General features: G+C 44.5%; 1 protein-coding gene across 2 annotated transcripts in view; it reads right to left on the bottom strand.

Moving 5' to 3' along the window:
- SNAP47 (synaptosome associated protein 47) overlaps positions 1-20764 on the bottom strand; it is a 55902-nt gene that overhangs the window by 19127 nt on the left and 16011 nt on the right. For both annotated transcript variants that reach the window (XM_067470404.1, XM_067470403.1), the window contains exons 2-3: positions 18771-19317; positions 14253-14740 (exon numbers count right to left, since the gene is read on the bottom strand). In XM_067470404.1, the coding sequence (XP_067326505.1) occupies positions 14253-14740; positions 18771-19267 (985 nt within the window). In that variant the 5' untranslated portion in view covers positions 19268-19317. The remainder of the gene's footprint in view (positions 1-14252; positions 14741-18770; positions 19318-20764) is intronic.

A 20764-nucleotide genomic window follows, 5' to 3' on the forward strand; every position in this document is an offset into this window, starting at 1 on the left:
GGCCCAGCTTCTGCTAACCTAGCAGTTCAAATCATGCAAGTATGACACGTTGACATCAAAAGCAGCGAAAACAATGCACAAGCCACAATCTTGTAGGTGTCATACATTTATGGAAGATCTATTATATATGTGTTTGTACATTGGGCATGTGGGGCAATGAATGTACAGTCAGCCTTTCACATTCACTTGGGTCATGAGAATAGCAGCCCTCTCCCCAAATGGAAGAACTGGAAATTTTTTAAAAAATCATATTGTTTTAAACTGAAAGAATATCTTTGAGTTAAACTGCTTGCTGACCAAAAGGTTGGTAGTTCGAATCTGGGAAGCAGGGTGAGCTCCCGCTGTTAGCCCCAGCTTCTGCCAACCTAGCAGTTCATAAATTTGCAAGGACAAGAAGATCAATAGGTCCCACTTTGGTGGGAAGGTAACGGTACTCCATGCAGTCATGCCAGTGGCCACATGACCTTGGAGGTGTCCGTGTGCAACGCCGGCTCTTTGGCTTAGAAATGGAGATGAGCACCACACTCCAGAGTCAGACACGACTAGACTTAATGTCTGGGGAAACCTTTACCTTGACTTATATATCAGGCATGGGCAAACTTTGGCCCTCCAGGTGTTCTGGGCTTCAACTCCCACAATTCCTAACAGCCTACTGGCTGTTAGGAATTGTGGGAGTTGAAGTTCAAAACACCCGGAGGGCTGAAGTTTGCCCATGCATGAGATAGATAGAAAGATAAATATCTCATATGAGCATGCCCAAACTCTCAAGATCATCGATGGAGGTCCTTCTCCATGGCTGCTGCTAGGAGGCTTAACAGGGAGACTAGGCTACCTCCCTACTTCTTTGGGGAATTGTTTCATATAATGGTTTTTCTATTTTGGTTTTTAATAATAATAATAATAATAATAATAATAATAAACTTTATTTATACCCCACCACCATCTCCCCGAAGGGACTCAGGGCAGCTAACATGAGGCCAAGATCAAAAGAAATTACAATAAAGCAAAAACAAATAAACAAAAACAATAACATCACACAAAATATTTAGTAATAACATAGTAAAATAAAATAACAAAATCACAATAAAGAACATGATAAAATGGTTTTATTTATTTATCGTGTGAGGAGCAACCAGACAATAAAATAAAATAAAATAAAATAAAATAAATAATAAAATAAAATAAAATAAAATGGTAACAGAATTAGACAAAGAGAGCGAGGCTTTTAAACTAGCTGACTATATGTTTTAAAATTTAACAAGCAGTTTAACATTTTGTATGGCTTTAAGACTTTACTTATATTTCTGCTATTCTGCAGGCCACCCTGGGTCCCATTTTGGTTGGATACCAATAAAGCGATGGAGCAATTGATGCCATTAGCTATGCTGCATGTTGGAATAAAAGTGAGATATAAAATAATACTCTCAACAGAGAGGTAAAATTAAGGAGGTGAGACAGGACTGATGTGTTGAGGCTAGATAGTAAGAAGAAGGGGGGTGAAGAATGTAAGAAAGAGGGGAATCCGCTGAATAATCTATAATAAGCAAAAGATGTGGTTCCAAAGTATTAACAGGTGAGCCTGGCTTACAATTTCAGGCTGTCCAGGTCCTGAACCGGTGCTTGGCTGCTGTGATGGTCTGAATGAGGGCGAACAAATTGAAACTGAATCCAGACAAGACAGAGGTCCTCCTGGTCAGTTGCAAGGCCGAACAGGGCATAAGGTTACAGCCTGTGTTAGACGGGATTACACTCCCCCTGAAGATGCAGGTTCACAGCTTGGGAGTGATCCTGGACTCATCGCTGACCCTGGAAACACAGCTTTTGGCGAATTTTCGCTCAACTAAAACTTGGGAAGTCATACTTGGCCACAATGGTCCACATTCTGCTTACATCCCGTATAGATTACTGCAATACGCTCTATGTGGCGTTGCCTTTGGAGGCAGTTCAGAAGCTCCAATTGGTCCAACGGGCAGCAGCCAAGTTGCTCAATGCAGCGGTGTATAGGTAGCACACAACCCCTCTGTTATGCCAACTCCACTGGGTGCCAGTGCTGGCTTTGGCCTATAAAGCCCTAAACAGCATATCTGTCCAAACATCTCTCCCTCTATGATCCTCCTCGGAGGTTAAGATCATCTGGTGAGACCATGTTCTCAGTCCCAATCCTCTGCAAATACTCTGAGAAGCAATTTAATTACCCATTGGGTTGCTCTTTACTTTTTATTTAAAACCCTCCAAATAGATGCATCCTCTGTTCATGTCCAGCATTTATTTTTAAAGTTTTAACTATTACATTTGGCCGAGCCATAGGTTTTTTTAAATTCTTGTGTGTTATTGTCTACTTGTGAGTTATATTAATTGTATTGTTTATTGCTTGTTATTTTATTATTGCTTGTTTTTGATGTGTTGTTGGGCTTGGCCTCATGTAAGCTGCTCCGAGTCCCTTGGGGAGATGGTGGCGGGGACGAAGGATAGGGCCTTCTCGGTGGTGGCTCCTCGGCTGTGGAACACCCTTCCCCTGGACATCAGGCTAGCCCCCTCCCTGCTGATATTCTGCAGGAAGTTAAAGACCTGGCTATTTCAGAAGGCATTTGATCAAGAAGTGCAATAACTGGTAATTTGACCATAGGAACGGAACAACGGAAATGATATCGGATTGGGGATTTGACGACGAGACGACTCGGAATGGCCTTGTAGCAATGTTGATGTTTTGATGAGATGTTTCTGATAATGTTGAATTGTGGATTATTTTACACTATGTTTTGTATTTTGCACCTGTTTTTCTATGTTGTACACCGCAATGAGTCGCCCTTGGGCTGAGAATTGCGGTATATAAGCGCAGTAAATAAATAAATAAATAATAATAACAATACAATAAATAAGCCCTTTCCTCCTTGCCTGCCCAAGTCTCCTGTTGGTGTCTGCTGATGGAGGCTTGAATTCCGAGCAGACGACTGCAGCTGCAAACTTCCCTTTCCATGCTAATTCAGAAAGCTGCATTACTTCTCTGGAAGCGTCAATGCAGACTGCCTTCCCTGACTCTCTGCAGTGCCCATCAATCCATTTAGACAGGCTGCGGGTCCCTTGGAAACCACCTGCCAATACAGCCAGCCAACCGACCTGGGAAGGAGGAACCGGACTGGATGGCGGCAAATCACCGCGGTTGCATGCGGATGGCGACTCCCGAAACAGCGAGGCACCTGTGGGTTTATTTAAAGCCCCGGCTCCGGTGGCCACGGCATCCGATACCGGCTAAGTGTGGCAGTTAAAGCCCATTATTTGCAATGCAGGCTGTTGCGGGCGTTTAGCGGGAGGGAAAGAGGCGTATCTCGTTCTTGAAATGCCCAGAGCACCCGGCCCCTCCTTGCCGAGGGTCTTCAGAGGAGGGGGGTCAAAAGAGACAACCATTCTGGTAGGAAGCAGCCACTGCCCAACGGTACAGCCCATAGCATAACCCAATAGCCTGGCCGACAGCTGTGGGGCACGGGGCCAGGAAGGACGTCGCAGGAAGCCGAAGCTCGCTTGGGGCTTGGAAGGATCCGTGCCAAAACGTCTGGCCCTATGACAGGGCCTGGTCTACTGCTCTGGATTGTGTTACTTAATGTAAAAGGCAGACACAAAAGCTAAAGCTAAAAATACAAGCCTCTAAATCCCCGCAGGAGTAATTACTGCAAACTCTTAATCCCCTGGAATTATTCGGTTATCACAGCGTTAGCTCCTGAGCAGAGATCCCGGGCTGCTTTTCGACAAGGCCAGCATTCATGCCAGCACACACTGAACTTTGTCTGGAACTATCTGCCTTCGCTTGGAGAACCAAATTGCCGGTACAAGTCTAACGTTGGGCACTTCCACAGCTCATGCACAAGATACATCTTATCTGCGCACATGCTAGGAGTTGTAATATGACCAGCCACTGCCAGAAGGGACAGAGTTTCATCTATGCTGATGATCGTGCCATTACTGCTCAAGCAGGGAGCTTTGAGATGGTAGAACAGAAGCTCTCCGAAGCTCTAGGTGCTCTCACTGCCTATTACAGGGAAAACCAGCTGATACTCAACCCATCTAAAACACAGACATGTGCCTTTCATCTCAAGAACAGACAAGCATCCCGAGCTCTGAGATCACCTGGGAAGGAATCCCACTGGAGCATTGCAGCGCACCCAAATACCTGGGAGTCACTCTGGACTGTGCCCTGACCTACAAGAAGCACTGCCTGAACATCAAGCAAAAAGTGGGTGCTAGAAACAATATCATACGAAAGCTGACTGGCACAACCTGGGGATCACAACCAGACACAGTGAAGACATTTGCCCTTGTGCTGTGCTACTCTGCTGCTGAGTATGCATGCCCAGTGTGGAACACATCTCACCACACTAAAACAGTGGATGAAGCTCTTAATGAGACATGCCACATTATCACAGGGTGTCTGTGCCCTACACACTGGAAAAATTAAACTGCTTAGCCGGTATTGCACCACCTGACATCTGGTAAGAAGTAGCAGCCAGTAGTGAAAGGACCAAGGCAGAGACATCTCCAGCTCATCCCCTGTTTGGGTATCAGCCAGCATGCCAATGACTTAAATCTAGAAATAGTTTTCTAAGATCTACAGAGACACTCGCTGGAACACCTCAGCAAGCGAGAGTCCAAAAGTGGCAGGCTCAAACCCAGAACCTCAATCCGTGGGTGATACCAAATGAGAGACTCCCCCCTGGGCACACAGAAGACTGGGCGATTTGGAAGGCACTGAACAGACTGCGCTCTGGCACCACGAGATGCAGAGCCAACCTTCAGAAATGGGGCTACAAAATGGAATCCTCGACATGCGAGTGCGGAGAAGAGCAAACCACTGACCACCTGCTGTGATGCAACCTGAGCCCTGCCACATGCACAAGGGAGGACCTTCTTGCGGCAACACCAGAAGCACTCCAAGGGGCCATATATTGGTCAAAGGACATTTAATCAACTACCAAACTCACAAAATTTGTATTTTGTCTGTTTGTTTGCTTTGTTATGTTAGAAATGTAATATAATCGACTGGTTGCCCTGACACGATAAATAAATAAATAGGAGTTGTAATCCAAGGTCTGAACTGTTTGTGTTTCTTAAAGTGGCCCAAAGTGAGAAGCAGGTGTAGAAATGAATCCGGTGCAAGGGAAGTTGGCTAGCAAAGGGCAAACCCTCTTCAGACCAGTCTTAGTTATGTCATGGAGCACTAGCTTGAAGCAGACTGTACTGTTAAAGGCTTCCATGGCTGGAATCACTGGGTTGTTGTAGGTTTTTTGGGCTCTATGGCCATGTTCTAGAAGCATTCTCTCCTGACGTTTCGGCTGCATCTATGGCAGGCATCCTCAGAGGTTGTGAGGTCTGTTGGAACTAGGAAATTTGGGTTTATATATGTCTGTTCTTTCTCCCACCCTGGACGTCTCTGACGTTCCTCGTCTGACTCCTGCTCTCGAGTAATCCAACAGACTCTACTACAACACACACACACATACACTGCAAGAATGTTTATCTGCGCTGCAACTCAATGAGGGCTTTGAAGGATTACCTTTAGTGCGTTTCCGTAAATGTACAAGATTTAAAACTGTCAGAAATATTTCCCTGCTGCGTGGACTAATAAAAATGATAGGCAATAGTGACTAACAGCATCCTGACCCTGTAGACAGTTCGGTTTTCGAAAGAGAGAGTAGAAATATGGAGATATATAAAAAGACACAAACATAGAATCATAGAATCAAAGAGTTGGAAGAGACCTCATGGGCCATCCAGTCCAACCCCATTCTGCCAAGAAGCAGGAATATTGCATTCAAATCACCCCTGACAGATGGCCATCCAGCCTCTGCTTAAAAGCTTCCAAAGAAGGAGCCTCCACCACACTCCGGGCAGAGAGTTCCCCTGCTGAATGGCTCTCACATTCAGGAAGTTCTTCCTCATGTTCAGATGGAATCTCCTCTCTTGTAGTTTGAAGCCATTGTTCCGCGTCTTAGTCTCCAGGGAAGCAGAAAACAAGCTTGCTCCCTCCTCCTCCCTGTGGCTTCCTCTCACATATTTATACATGGCTATCATATCTCCTCTCAGCCTTCTCTTCTTCAGGCTAAACATGCCCAGCTCCTTAAGCCGCTCCTCATGGGGCTTGTTCTCCAGACTCTCGATCATTTTAGTCGCCCTCCTCTGGACACATTCCAGCTTGTCAATATCTCTCTTGAACTGTGGTGCCCAGAATTGGACACAATATTCCAGGTGTGGTCTAACCAAAGCGGAATAGAGCATGGGGAGCATGACTTCTCTAGATCTAGACACTATGCTCCTATTGATGCAGGCCAAAATCCCATTGGCTTTTTTTGCCGCCACATCACATTTTTGGCTCATGTTTAACTTGTGAACTACATCTCCCCTAAATCATTGTCAATTCCTCCCAACCCCCTCTAATAGTTCTGTGCCAGGTTTGGTCCAGATCTGTAATTTTTGAAGGTCTCAGTGGCCTGTGGAAGTCAGAGCTGAATCGGTTGAAGGTACTGCAAATCCCATCATCTGGTTTCCATATTCCCCCAAACATATTTTTTCTGATTAATCACGATGCCTTAATTATATTGAATTTGTAACAATGAAAGCACATCCTGCATATCAGATATTTACATTACGATTTGTAACAGTAGCAAAATTGCAGTTATAAGGGAGCAATGAAAATAATTTTATGGTTGGGGGTCACTACAACATGAGGAATTGTATTTAGGGGTCACGGCATTAGCAAAGTTGAGAACCACTGATATACACATATACACGCACACAAAGCACATATACACAGACTGGGCCACAGCAACACATGGCAGGGGACAGCTAGTCTATATAAATAAAAATGTAATGTTTGTTTGTGGTATTCACAGAACTCAAAAACCACTGGGTCAATTGGCACCAAATTTGGATACGATACACCTAACAACCCAATGTATGTTCTCCACTCAATTTTTTGTTATTTTGTCATTTGGGAGATGTAGTTGCTGGGATTTACAGTTCACCTACAATCAAAGACCATTCTGAACTCCACCGATTATGGAATTGAACCAAATATGGCACACAGAACTCCCATGACCAACAGAAAACACTAGAAGGGTTTGGTGGGCATTGACCTTGAGTTTTGGAGTTGTAGTTCACCTACATCCAGAGAGCACTGTGGACTCAAACAATGATGGATCTGGACCAAACTCTACATGAATACTCCATATGCCCAAATTTGAACACTGGTGCAGTTTGGGGAAAATAGAGCCTTGACATTTGGGAGTTGTAGTTGCTGGGATGTATAGGTCACCTACAATCACAGAGCATTCCAGACCCCACCAACGATAGAATTGGGCCAAACCTCCCACACAGAACCCCCACGTGGGCCACAGCAACGCGTGGCAGGGGACAGCTAGTAAGAAATAAAACCATCGGATGGTGAGTGATCTTTGTAGGATTAGGGTTTGTCTGATAGGTTTGTGTTTCTGTGTGTGTTATTTTACTAGGTACGCAGATGTAGTGTTATAGTCACAGTAGGTTAAATATAGATGATCAAAGTATGTCATCTAAAATGTGTCTGTTCGGAGGCTGTCCAGGTCCTGAACCGGTGTTTGGCCGCTGTAACGGTCTGGATGAGGGCAAACAAATTGAAATTGAATCCAGACAAGACAGAGGTACTCCTGGTCAGTCGCAAGGCCGAACAGGGTATAGGGTTACAGCCTGTGTTGGATGGGGTCACACTCCCCCCTGAAGACGCAGGTTCACAGCTTGGGTGTGATCTTGGATTCATCGCTGAGCCTGGAACCCCAGGTTTCAGCGGTGACCAGGGAAGCATTTGCACAATGAAAAGTTGTGCGCCAGCTGCGCCCGTACCTAGTCACATCCCGTATAGACTACAGCAACGCTCTCTACGTGGGGTTGCCTCTGAAGACTGCTCAGAAGCTTCAAATGGTCCAACTATCGGCAGCCAAGATGCTAACAGGAGCGGCACTCAGGGAGCATACAACTCCTCTGTTGCGCCAGCTCCACTGGCTGCCAATTTGCTACCTGGCACAATTCAAAGTGCTGGCTTTAGCCTTTAAAGCCCGAAACAGTTCTGGTCCGATCTACCTGTCTGAACTTATCTCCTCCTATGAACCAGTTAGGACATTAAGATCGTCTGGGGAGGCCCTGCTCTCGGTCCCGTCGGCTTCACAAGCACGCCTGGTGGGGATGAGAGACAGGGCCTTCTCAGTGGTGGCCACTCGGCTGTGGAACGCCCTTCTTGCAGATATCAGATCAGCCCCCTCCTTACTGGCATTCCAGAGGAAAATGAAGACCTGGCTGTTTGAACAGGCATTTGACTAAGCAGTGCAATTGATTGATTAGTGGAACATGGAATAATGGATAACGAGACAGGATTCTGATTCCATTGATGAGATCTGATGGATTTGTTATACTGATGTATTGTCGTATTGATGTTTACTGTTTAATCAACTTGTTATGCTATTGCTTTTAAATGCCCAATGATCTTGTATTGTGTATACCGAAACTGTTGCTGTTAACCACTCTGAGTCGCCTAAGGGCTGAGAAGAGCGGTATACAAATGAAGTAAATATATATATATATATATATATATATATATATATATATATCCTGTCTAATCATATTTTTGTTGTGATTTTTAATAAAAATGATTTTTAAAGGAATGATGAACCGTTATGGAAAAAGCTCAAAGGTGTGGAGGGCGAGTGCCATCTAGCGGCCACGCAATGTCAGTGGCGGATGGACTTTCAGAATGAGTTGCCTGGAGCGATTAGTGGAACACTGCAAAAGTCAAAATTTCCATCTCTTTCTGTGATTGACATTTCTCACTTAAACCACAATAACACCAGAGAATGGGCAGGACAGCACACATGTCTTCAGCTCACTGAGTCAGATGTTAAAGTACAACCATGAGCCAGAAAAGCAATCTTTCCATATGCTGGTCGCTGTCACACCAAGAGCTGAACTCAGCCATGCTTTACCAGGACGCAACTCAGTGCGTAAGAACCTGCGAGTTGTTTTTCCTCGGGGTTGTTAACGCTGACATTTTACAGCCAGGTGCCGAGCAGTTATTTCCTTGAAAATTAACAAGCTTTTCCGAGTGCCGGACCTCGGCGGCTGGTCAACAAGGGAACGTTTTAATCCCTGCTGAAATCTAATTATAGCGTGAGGTACCCCAGAACAGGCTTCCTAGCAGGCAGGCCGGTGACTCCATGGTCGAGTTTCATGGGCCTTGGACAGAGTATGCGCAAGAGCAACATCTTTTCGCCCACTTTAGAGAATGGAAAGAGTCCGGCTGTTATGCTTCACTGCTCAAACTTTACGATGGAATGTGCACATTGTGCATTTGCGGTATCAATGCTAGGGAATTCCATCCATTACTTTTGCAAAATAATTAAGGAAATGTTGACGCCAAAAGCAGAGAAATCAATACACAAGCCACAATCTTGTGGGTGTCATACATTTATGGAAGATTTGTATATTGGGCATGTGGGACAATGAATGTACAGTCAGCCTTTCACATTCACTTGGGTCAGGGGCATAGGAGCCCCCCCCCTCCCAAGAAAAAAATTGAATGAACTGGAAACTAGGGAAAAAACTGAGGGAATACCTCTCTAAGAACCTTTAGGTCCTTCAGTGAGATTCTAAGGTCAACTTCTAAGTCCTCCAGGCTGACTATATGGGAGGTAATCAAGAATCATAGAGTTGGAAGAGACCTCATGGGCCATCCAGTCCAACCCCATTCTGCCAAGAAGCAGGAATATTGCATTCAAAGCACCCCTGACAGATGGCCATCCAGCCTCTGTTTAAAAGCTTCCAAAGAAGGAGCCTCCACCACACTCCGGGGCAGAGAGTTCCACTGCTGAATGGCTCTCACAGTCAGGAAGTTCTTCCTCGTGTTCAGATGGAATCTCTTTTCTTGTAGTTTGAAGCCATTGTTCCATGTCCTATTCTCCAGGGAAGCAGTAAACAAGCTTGCTCCCTCCTCCCTGTGGCTTCCTCTCACATATTTATACATGGCTATCATATCTCCTCTCAGCCTTCTCTTCTTCAGACTAAACATGCCCAGCTCCTTGAGCCGCTCCTCATAGGGCTTGTTCTCCAGACCCCTGATCATTTTAGTCACCCTCTTCTGGACACCTTCCAGCTTGTCAATATCTCTCTTGAATTGTGGTGCCCAGAATTGGACACAATATTCCAGGTGTGGTCTAACCAAAGCGGAATAGAGCATGGGGAGCAGTACTTCCCTGGACCTAGACACTAGGCTCCTCTTGATGCAGGTCAACATCCCATTGGCTTTTTTTTGCCACCGCATCACATTATTGGCTCATGTTTAACTTGTTGTCCATGAGGACTCCAAGATCTTTTTCAAACATACTGCTCTCGAGCCAGGTGTCCCCCATGTGAATGTACATTATTGTTGTTTCTAACTGTCTATTTTATGATGTTTTATACTTATCATCGATGTATTTGTATTGTTGTTTACACAATTTTAATATGTTGTAAGCTGGGTCCCATGAGGAAGAAAAGGAGAATATAAATAAAGATTTATTATTATTATTATTTTACTGACACAAAAACGCAGTATGTCACAGCAAACTAGATATATATGCTGAACCACCTGTACTGGTTTATGCCAGAGCCTTTGCAATTTGATTTTGAGGTCTTGATAGCGGCTGAGTTTTTCCTGTTGTTTTTCCTCAATGCGACTGTCACCTGGAATGGCGACATCAATAATCCAAACTTTTTTCTTTTCCACAATCATGACATCTGGTGTATTGTGTTCCAAAACTTTGTCCGCCTGGATTTGGAAGTCCCACAGTATTTTTGCGTGTTCATTTTCCACTACCTTTCCAGGTTTATGATCCCACCAATTCTTTACAACTGGCAAGGTGATACTTGTGACGTAAGTTCTAATGTTCATTTGGGCCACATAGTTGTGCCTCTGTTTGTAGTCCATCTGTGCGATTTTCTTGCAGCAGCTAAGGATATGATCCATGGTTTCATCAGCTTCCTTGCACAGTCTGCTTATTATTATTATTATTATTATTATTATTATTATTATTATTATTTGAAACACTACAAGATGAGTCCACAGCAGACACTCTGCTGGCTGTTATATTGGATCACACATCAGATCCATTATTATTATTATTATTATTATTATTATTATTATTATTATTATACATCGGATCCAATATTATTATTATTTGAAACACAAGATGAGTCCACAGCAGACACTCTGCTGGCTGTTGTATTGGATCACACATCAGATCCATTATTATTATTATTATTATTATTATTATTATTATTATTATACATCGGATCCAATATTATTATTATTTGAAACACAAGATGAGTCCACAGCAGACACTCTGCTGGCTGTTGTATTGGATCACACATCGGACACTTCCCAAGTGTTTAGGACTGTGTGATGTATCTGCAAATAATGTGTGCAGATCCCAGTAAGGTGGCTTTCTGCAGTTGGTAATTCCGCCAGCGCCGATTGTGTTGAAGTGCAGGCCAAGGTCTTTAGGCACTGAACCCAGTGTGCCAATCACCACTGGGACCACCTTTTACTGGTTTGTGCCAGAGTCTTTGCAGTTTGAATTTTAAATCCTCATATTGTGTCAGCTTTTCCAGTTGTTTCTCTGCAATCCTGCTGTCACCTGGGACTGCGACATTGACAATCCATACTTTGTCTATGAACAACACTGGCTCTTCGGATTAGACATGGAGATGAGCACCACCCCCCCAGAGCTGGACATGACTAGACAACGTCTGGGTAAACTCTTTACCTTTACCTTTAAGCAAGTAAAGAGCATATCTGATGGGCCTCCCCCAAAGCTGACTTATGAACAACCCAACAGTCCTTCCCTTTCACCTACAATCCTTTTGCCGTAATAATAAGGGAATGACCACAAGACATTTCTTTATGATTGCACTTGCCTGTTATAAAATCCAAAAATCCTTCAGTCAGATGTTGCTGCTGTCACAAAATCATTTGTAAGGGGATGCAATAAGACCTACTTTTAACAAGTCAAAAGAGACAATGTGTGTGAAGTGCCCTGAATGTTCTAAAGCAGGGGTCCTCAAACTAAGGCCCGGGGGTCTGATATGGCCCTCCAAGGTCATTTACCCGGCCCTCGCTCAGGGTCAACCTGAGTCTGAAACGACTTGAAAGCACAAAACAACAACAAGCCTATCTCACCAGCCAAAAGAAGGTCCACACTTCCCGTTGAAATACTAATAAGTTTATATTTGTTAATATTGTTCTTCATTTAAATTATTGTAGTGTTTTAAAGTGTTTTTGAACTACAAATAAGATATGTGCAGTGTGCATAGGAATTCATTCATGTTTTTTTTAATTATAATCCAGCCCTCCAACAGTTTGAGGGACTGTGACCTGGCCCTCCGTTTAAAAAGTTTGTGGACCCCTGTTCTAAAGCATTTTATACATGTGCTCACTATAAATTGATTAAAATCATTTGAACGTGCTCAGCATTGTGGATAAACATGCCATCTTAATGGTCACTTTCTTCTAACCCAGTGGTTCTCAACCTGTGGGTCTTCAGATGTTTTGGCCTTCAACTCCCAGAAATCTTGGGAGGTCTGATTTGGCCACAGTGGTCCACACTCTGGTTGCATCCCGTATAGTCTACTGCAATGAACTCTATGTGGGGTTGCCTTTGAAGACTGCCTGGAAGCTCCAGCTAGTCCAATGCTTGGCAGCCAGGTTGCTCACAGAAGCAAGGTACAAGGAGCGCACAACTCCCTTGCTACGCCAGCTCCACTGGCTGCCTATTCGCTTCCGAGAGCAATTCAAAGTGCTGGTTTTAGTCTATAAAGCCCTAAATGGTTCCGGCCCAGTTTACCTGTTCAAACATATCTCTCTCTACAAACCACCAAGGACCTTAAGATCATCCAGGGAGGCTCTGCTCTTGGTCCCACCGCCATCAGTTACGTTTGGTGGAGAGCGACAGGGCCTTCTCCGTGGTGGCCCTTTGCCTGTGGAACGACCTCCCTAATGATGTCAGATCTGCTCCCTCTCTCCTTACCTTCTGGAAGAAACCTAAACCCTGGCTATGGGATCAAGCGTTTGCAGAATAGACCGATTTACTGGTAAAGACAAGATTTGATTTGATCGCAATGGATCAATTCGGGACAACGATTTTAACTTGGCGAACTTTTTAATATATACTAGCCGTCCCCTGCCACGCATTGCTGTGGCCCACATGGGGGTTCTGTGTGGGAGGTTTGGCCCAATTCTATCGTTGGTGGGGTTCAGAATGCTCTATGATTGTAGGTGAACTATAAATCCCAGAAACTACAACTCCCAAATGTCAAGATTCTATTTTCTCCAAACTCCACCAGTGTTCACATTTGGGCATATTGAGTATTAGTGTAGAATTTGGTCCAGATCCATCATTGTTTGAGTCCACAGTGATCTCTGGATGTAGGTGAACTACAACTCCAAAACCAAAGGACACTGCCCACCAAACCCTTCCAGTATTTTCTGTTGGTCATGGGAGAACTGTGTGCCAAGTTTGGTTCAATTCTATCATTGATGGGGTTCAGAATGCTCTTTGATTGTAGGTGAACTATAAATCCCAGCAACTACAACTCCCAAATGTCAAGATTCTATTTTCCCCAAACTCCACTGGTATTCACATTTGGGCATATTGAGTATTCATGTAGAGTTTGGTCCAGATCCATCATTGTTTGAGTCCAACAGAAAGGAAGAGACCATGAAAATGAACAAAATCTGGCTACCAGTATTAAAAAACTCTAAAATTACAACAGCAAAACAGCAGAAAGGAAACAACCAGGCACATCTTAACACCTCTCAACAAAAGATTTTCCCAGGTTCAGCCAGGCCTTCAAATGCTAATGAAGGTGGTCAGTTGAAACATTCACACCTAGCTCCAGCAGAGAAGAGCTCTTTGCCCCACCCCAGCCATTCCACAGATATATAAACCCATTGTCCTAATTCCAACATACCTCACTATCTCTGAGGATGCTTGCCATAGATGCAGCCGAACCGTCAGGAGAAATGCCTCTAAAACATGGCTCTATAGCCCGAAAAATCCCACAAGAACCTAGTGATTCCAGCCATGAAAGCCTTCGACAATACATTAAATCCTAACAGCTGGTAAACTGGCTGAGATTTCTGGGAGTTGGAGGCAGAAACACCTGGGGACCCACAGGTTGAGCACCACGGTTCTACGCCTTACCTGCTTGCCAGATGGATGTGCCTCCTTCTTCCTGCTGACCCTTCCTTGCCCGAACAAACCCCAAAGCATCCTCCATGAACTGTATTTTCTTGCTGAACTGCATTTCCAAGACGGGGATGGCTTCCGGCATCTTTGCAGACAACAGCCGATAGCTAATGTCCGGCTTCCCGATGAACCTCTGCCGGATGCTGATCTCATACGGCGTGTGGATTTTGACGTCATCGACGTCCTTCTTGTCAAACCGGTGAAGGAGTTGGGAATGGGAGTCGCTGATCTCAAGTCCGGAAGCCAGGAGGGCGAGTTTGCCTGGTTTGACGTTGGAGTCTGTCCGTTCAGTGATAATAACAGGGATCTGCATGATCACTCCGTCCTTGTTTGGAGAGGCAGGCACTGCTGGGGCTTCCTTCGGCTTGGCCCCTTCCGGCGGCCCCTTCAACAGTTTGTTACCAAAAGGCCACCAAGATGGAGATTCAAGTTCTGATAGCAACCTATCCGGAAGAGATACACAAAGTGGGCTGAATAACGGGCAAAGCATATATTGTCATTCAGCAAATGCTGTCCTGGCAAAGCTTCATTCCCATATTATAGAAACTATAATATTATTTATATAAATAAAAATGTAATGTTTGTTTGTTTGTGGGATTAACATAACTCAAAAACCACTGGATGAATTGACACCAAATTTGGACCCAAGACACCTAACAACCCAATGTATGCCCTTCACTCAAAACAGTGGATGTGGCTCTTAATGTGAAATGCTGCATTATCACGGGGTGTCTGCACCCTACACCCTACACCACTGGAGAAACTACACTGTCTAGCCGGTATTGCACCGCCTGACATCCACCGGGAAGTAGCAGCCAATAGTGAAAGGACCAAGGCAGAGACATCTCCAGCTCATCCCTTGTTTGGGTATCAGCCAGCACGTCAATGACTTAAATCAAGACATAGTTTTCTACGATCTACAGAGACACTTGCTGGAACACCCCAGTAAGCGAGAGTCCAAAAGTGGCAGGCTCAGACCTAGAACCTCAACCAATGGCTGATACCGAATGAGAGACTCCCCAAGACTGGGCGATTTGGAAGATGTTGAACAGACTGCGCTCTGGCACCACGACATGCAGAGCCAACCTTAAGAACTGGGGCTACAAAGTGGAATCCACGACATGCGAGTGTGGAGAAGAGCCAACCACAGACCACCTGCTGCAATGCAACCTGAGCCCTGCCACATGCACAAGGGAGGACCTTCTTGCAACAACACCAGAGGCACTCAAGTGGCCAGATACTGGTCAAAGGACATTTAATCAACTACTAAGCTTGCAAACTTTGTGTTTTGTCTGTCTGTTTGTTTGTTTTGTTAAAAATGTAATACAACTGTCTGGTTATTATTATTATTATTATTACTGTGCTTATATACCGCCGTTTCTCAGCCTAAATCGGCGACTCAACGCGGTTTACAACACAACGACAAGCAGCAATATTCCATTAAAAAGCATAAAAACACATACACAATACACAATATTATTGGGCCACCAATAATAATCCAATGCATCTCTTAATTGTAGTCACAATCCAATTTCGTCGTCTGTGATTAACCAATCCTTGTTCATCAGTTTTGTTGCACCAGATTAATCGAATGCTTGTTTAAACATCCATGTCTTCAACCTTTTTCGAAATACCATCAGCGAAGGGGCTGATCTCACCTCTATGGGGAGGGCATTCCAAAGCCGAGGGGCCACCACAGAAAGGGCCCTGTCCTGACTCAATAAATAAATAAATAAATAAATAAATAATACTCCTGACTCGATAAATAAATAAATAAATAATATTCCCATTTATATTGTTATCATCCTAATATATATTTCATCCCTAATGATTTCAGAACCTTCCTGTAACAGCTTCCTCTCTTCCTCTCAGGAGCGATTCATTCCCTTCGTCCCAATAGTCTCGGTGTAATTTTCTTAGAACTAATTCATTCCATGAACAAGGTATAAAAACTGCTTTTAGCATGGGACGTCAAAACGAACTGCTCAGCCAAACAGAGATGGGAAGGTTTGCTACTAACAACCCTCAGAGGTCTCTGTTATTCTCATTTTACAGAAAGCGAACCGAAGCTAAGAATTTTTTTTTTGTTACATCACATTCTAACAAATGTTCCTGCTTGGAAATGAGTGAGTCAGGCAACGGCTCCAAAAGGAAGAGGCCAGCCAAAAAGGAACGAAACTGACCATTTTTTGATCTTCAAGAATTCATTTGTAGGCCCGCGCTGGTCTAAAAATCATAATAAGATTAATCGATCTGACACTTGGAGGCTGTTCAGGAACACAAGGAAACAGAGGGCATTCACACATAAACATATCTGACTTCCGTTTGTCACAAATTTGCAGTTAATTTCTGACTTCAAAGGCCAATTAAAAAAGTTCAGTGGGGCAAGGAATTTTACAAAACAAGAATCCAGAGGGTCAGGAAGTCAATCCAACCCCTGCTTTGCTGGATGTTGTATACTATAACAATACTCTTCTCAAATTTCTACAAAACTAATAGAAAAATATTTTTGCCTTGGCATGAACATGTTTATTATTATCGCCTTATCTAACCAGAAATAAATTCCAAGTATTCTGTCCCATTTTCAACTTCTGGAAACATACTCACAGAAGCAAAACACACATATTTTTTAAAATGTCAGTCAATTAGCACTAAACAGAGGTCATGTGCAAACTTAGTGTGGCATCTTCCTTGTGTTGAACAGAAGTTCTCTGAAGTTCTAGGTGCTCTTCCTGCCTACTACAGGAAAACCAGCTGATCCCTAATCCATCCAAAACACAGACATGTGCTTTTCACTTTAAGAACAGACAAGCATCCCGAACTCTGAGGATGACCTTCTCGGTGGTGGCCCCTCGACTCTGGAACTCGCTCCCCAAGGACATTAGGCATGCCCCAACTCTGGCAGTCTATTTGTTCTGTTCCATTAGGAGAGTGGGATGCTGCAAGTCACAGGGAGCGTGCTTGCTCCATCCATGTTCAACATTTACACACATGACCAGTCACTGCCAGAAGGGACAGAGAGTTTCATCTATGCTGACGATCGTGCCACCACCGTTCAAGCAGGAAGCTTTGAGATGGTTGAACAGAAGCTCTCCGAAACTCTATGTGCTCTTCCTGCCTATTACAGGAAAAACCAGCTGATCCCTAATCCATCTAAAACACAGACATGTACTTTCCACCTTAAGAACAGACAAGCATCCCGAGCTTTGAGGATCATCTGGGAAGGAATCCCATTGGAGCATTGCAGCACACCCACATACCTGGGAGTCACTCTGGACCATGCTCTGACCTACAAGAAGCACTGCCTGAATATCAAGCAAAAAGTGGGTGCTAGAAACAATATCATACGAAAGCTGACTGGCACAACCTGGGGATCACAACCAGACACAGTGAAGACATCTGCCCTTGCGCTATGCTACTCTGCTGCTGAGTATGCATGCCCAGTGTGGAACACATCTCACCATGCTAAAACAGTAGATGTGGCTCTTAATGAGAGATGCCGCATTATCACGGGGTGTCTGCGCCCTACATAACTGGAGAAATTACACTGCTTAGCTGGTATTGCACCACCTCACATCCGCCGGGGAGTAGCAACCAACACTGAAAGGATCAAGGCCGTGACATCTCCAGCCCATCCCCTGTTTGGGTATCAGCCAGCACATCAATTACTTAAATCAAGAAATAGTTTTCTAAGATCTACAGAGACACTCGCTGGAACACCTCAGCAAGCGAGAGTCCAAAAGTGGCAGGCTAAAACCCAGAACCTCAATCACTGGCTGATACCAAATGAGAGACTCCCCCCTGGGCACACAGAAGAAAACTGGGTGACTTGGAAGGAGTGGCGAGCTGCATTAAAATCACTACTGACCGAAAGGTCATGAGTTCGAAGCCATCCAGGGTAGGAGTAAGCTCCCAACCATTTGCTTAGCTTGCTGTTCTTTGCACCTGTCAAGTAAGAAATTGAGGTACCGCTTATGCGGCAAGGCTAATTTAACTAATTTATGACGCTATAAAAATCTTCAGCAGCATGCAAAAGAAGGAGGAAGTATTCCACCAGTGTCACAAGTTGATAGTGAAGCGACAGCTCCCCCGGTGGTCGGAACTCAATCATACCCACATGAAGCTGGAAAGTTAAATAGCCTCTGTATGTCTATATATGTTGTGAGTCTATGTCATTGAATGTTTGCCATGTATATGTGCATTGTGATCCACCCTGAGTGCCCTGTGGGGTGAGAAGGGTGGAATATAAATACTGTAAATAAATAAATAAATAAATAAATAAATAGATGTGAGTCTTTAATTACTAGAATCTCCCTGAATCCAGTAATCAAATGCTAAACCCCCTCTGAACTGTGGTCATCCCACATCTTCTGGAAACAAAATCCAAATGTTTCTTCTTGTAGCAAACCACTGCTCCCCTGCTTTGCCTCCCTCTCCTTGCAAGAATAGGAAGTCTGCCTCGTGTTGCCATACCTGTCTGCTACGTCCATCTCTGACTCAATCTTGTTCAGTCCCTTCATGATGTTGTCAAACTGTTCTCCCTGGTGCTCCAGCACCTTCGCGGTGTCTTCCAGGCGTTTCTCGGAGCCCCTCAACAAGCCGGTCATCTCCTTCCCCTTGGAGGTCGGAAGGCCTGGGGCCTGAGCTGCAGCCCCGGCCGTGCAGAGGAGCTGCTCCCTCCAGAAGTGTTCGAGGACGTTGAAGACCACGTTCCGGTTGGGCTGGAGCGAACTGAACCAGTGCTTGGTGCCATGCTCCAAAACAGTGAGGGAACTGAAGATGAAGTGCGAAGACTCCTTCTTGATCTCGCTGATGCCAGAGAGATGGAAGCTTGCCAGGAGCTCTCCCGACTTGTCGGCTGTAAATCTCACCGAAATGGGCGTCAGAGAGAGCTTGCCGGGCACCCATCGCTTCTCGGAGTTGATGTAATACGAACAGGGCCACGTGTGGATCCGTATGTCCTCATTCATCCCCTCTTGCCTGGCTCCCTCTTCCGCAAGGTCAACTGAACAGTCACAGGCTAAATGAGGAGCAAACAAATGACACAGTTTATGAGCAATAATAGCGTAAAAACATTCAGAAATCACAGTATCTGCTGCAGCAAGCCCTCCAATGTCTTGCTGTGAAAGATAATTCTATAAGAGGGGTTCAGGAAGGAGAGAGTTTTTCTAATATTTTATTTATTTACAGTATTTGTATACCGCCTTTCTCTACCCCAAAGGGGACTTAAGGCAGCTTTACATATGGCAACTATTTACATATGGCAACAAACAGTTAAAATATATTAATCAAATATTTAAAATTAAATGCACATTGAAAACACATAAAACATTATAATCACGTTTAAAAATCATGCCAATCACAATAGTAATCTGGAGCCCTTCCAAAAGTCATTGCACATAACTCCGTAGCTATTATTGAACTATAGTTCATCTCCAAAGGCTTGACCCCAGAGTCAAATTTTCACTTTCCTTCTGAAGGCCAGGAGGAATGGAACTGCTCTAATAACATAGAATCATAGAATCATAGAGCTGGATGAGACCTCCTGGGCCATCCAGTCCAACCCCATTCTGCCAAGAAGCAGGAATATTGCATTCAAATCACCCCTGACAGATGGCCATCCAGCCTCTGTTTAAAAGAAGGAGCCTCCACCACACTCCGGGGCAGAGAGTTCCACTGCTGAACAGCTGTCACAGTCAGGAAGTTCTTCCTAATGTTCAGATGGAATCTCCTATCTTGTAGTTTGAAGCCATTGTTTCGTGTCCTAGTCTCCAGGGAAGCAGAAAACAAGCTTGCTCCCTCCTCCCTGTGACTTCCTTTCACATATTTATACATGGCTGTCATATCCCCTCTCATCCTTCTCTTCTTCAGGCTAAACTCCTTAAGCCCAGCTCCTTAAGCCGCTCCTCATAGGGCTTGTTCTCCAGACCCTTGATCATTTGAGTCGCCCTCCTCTGGACACATTCCAGCTTGTCAATATCTCTCTTGAATTGTGGTGCCCAGAATTGGACACAATATTCCAGGTGTGGTCTAACCAAAGCAGAATAGAGGGGTAGCATTATTTCCCTAGATCTAGACACTATGCTCTTATTTAGTAATCTAGAGCTGATGTGGTAGTAGTAGTCTTTTGTGGGTCGTCAGCCTCTCCCCACCCAACATCCCCATTGCATTGGGTTTCGCGAGACCAGTCACTCTCGTTGCCATGTGGTTTCGAGGCAACGGTGTAGTAATGGTGAAGCCACCAACCATATTTTTGTTGTTGCGGACCACTGGTGGTCCACAGACCACAGGTTGGGAACCACTGATCAAATGTGACATGCATTCTCCCAGAAATGAGGACAATTCAATCATGAACTGGAAATCGACTGGAAATGTTTTGGTCGGCAAACTTGGTTACAAGCAGGAAAAATGACCATATTCATGGTGACACTGGCAATTGCTCTCCAAGGCTACAGGTAGAGTGTCCT

Source organism: Anolis sagrei, chromosome 6 (assembly GCF_037176765.1).
Source record: "Anolis sagrei isolate rAnoSag1 chromosome 6, rAnoSag1.mat, whole genome shotgun sequence".
Taxonomy (NCBI): Eukaryota; Metazoa; Chordata; class Lepidosauria; order Squamata; family Dactyloidae; genus Anolis; species Anolis sagrei.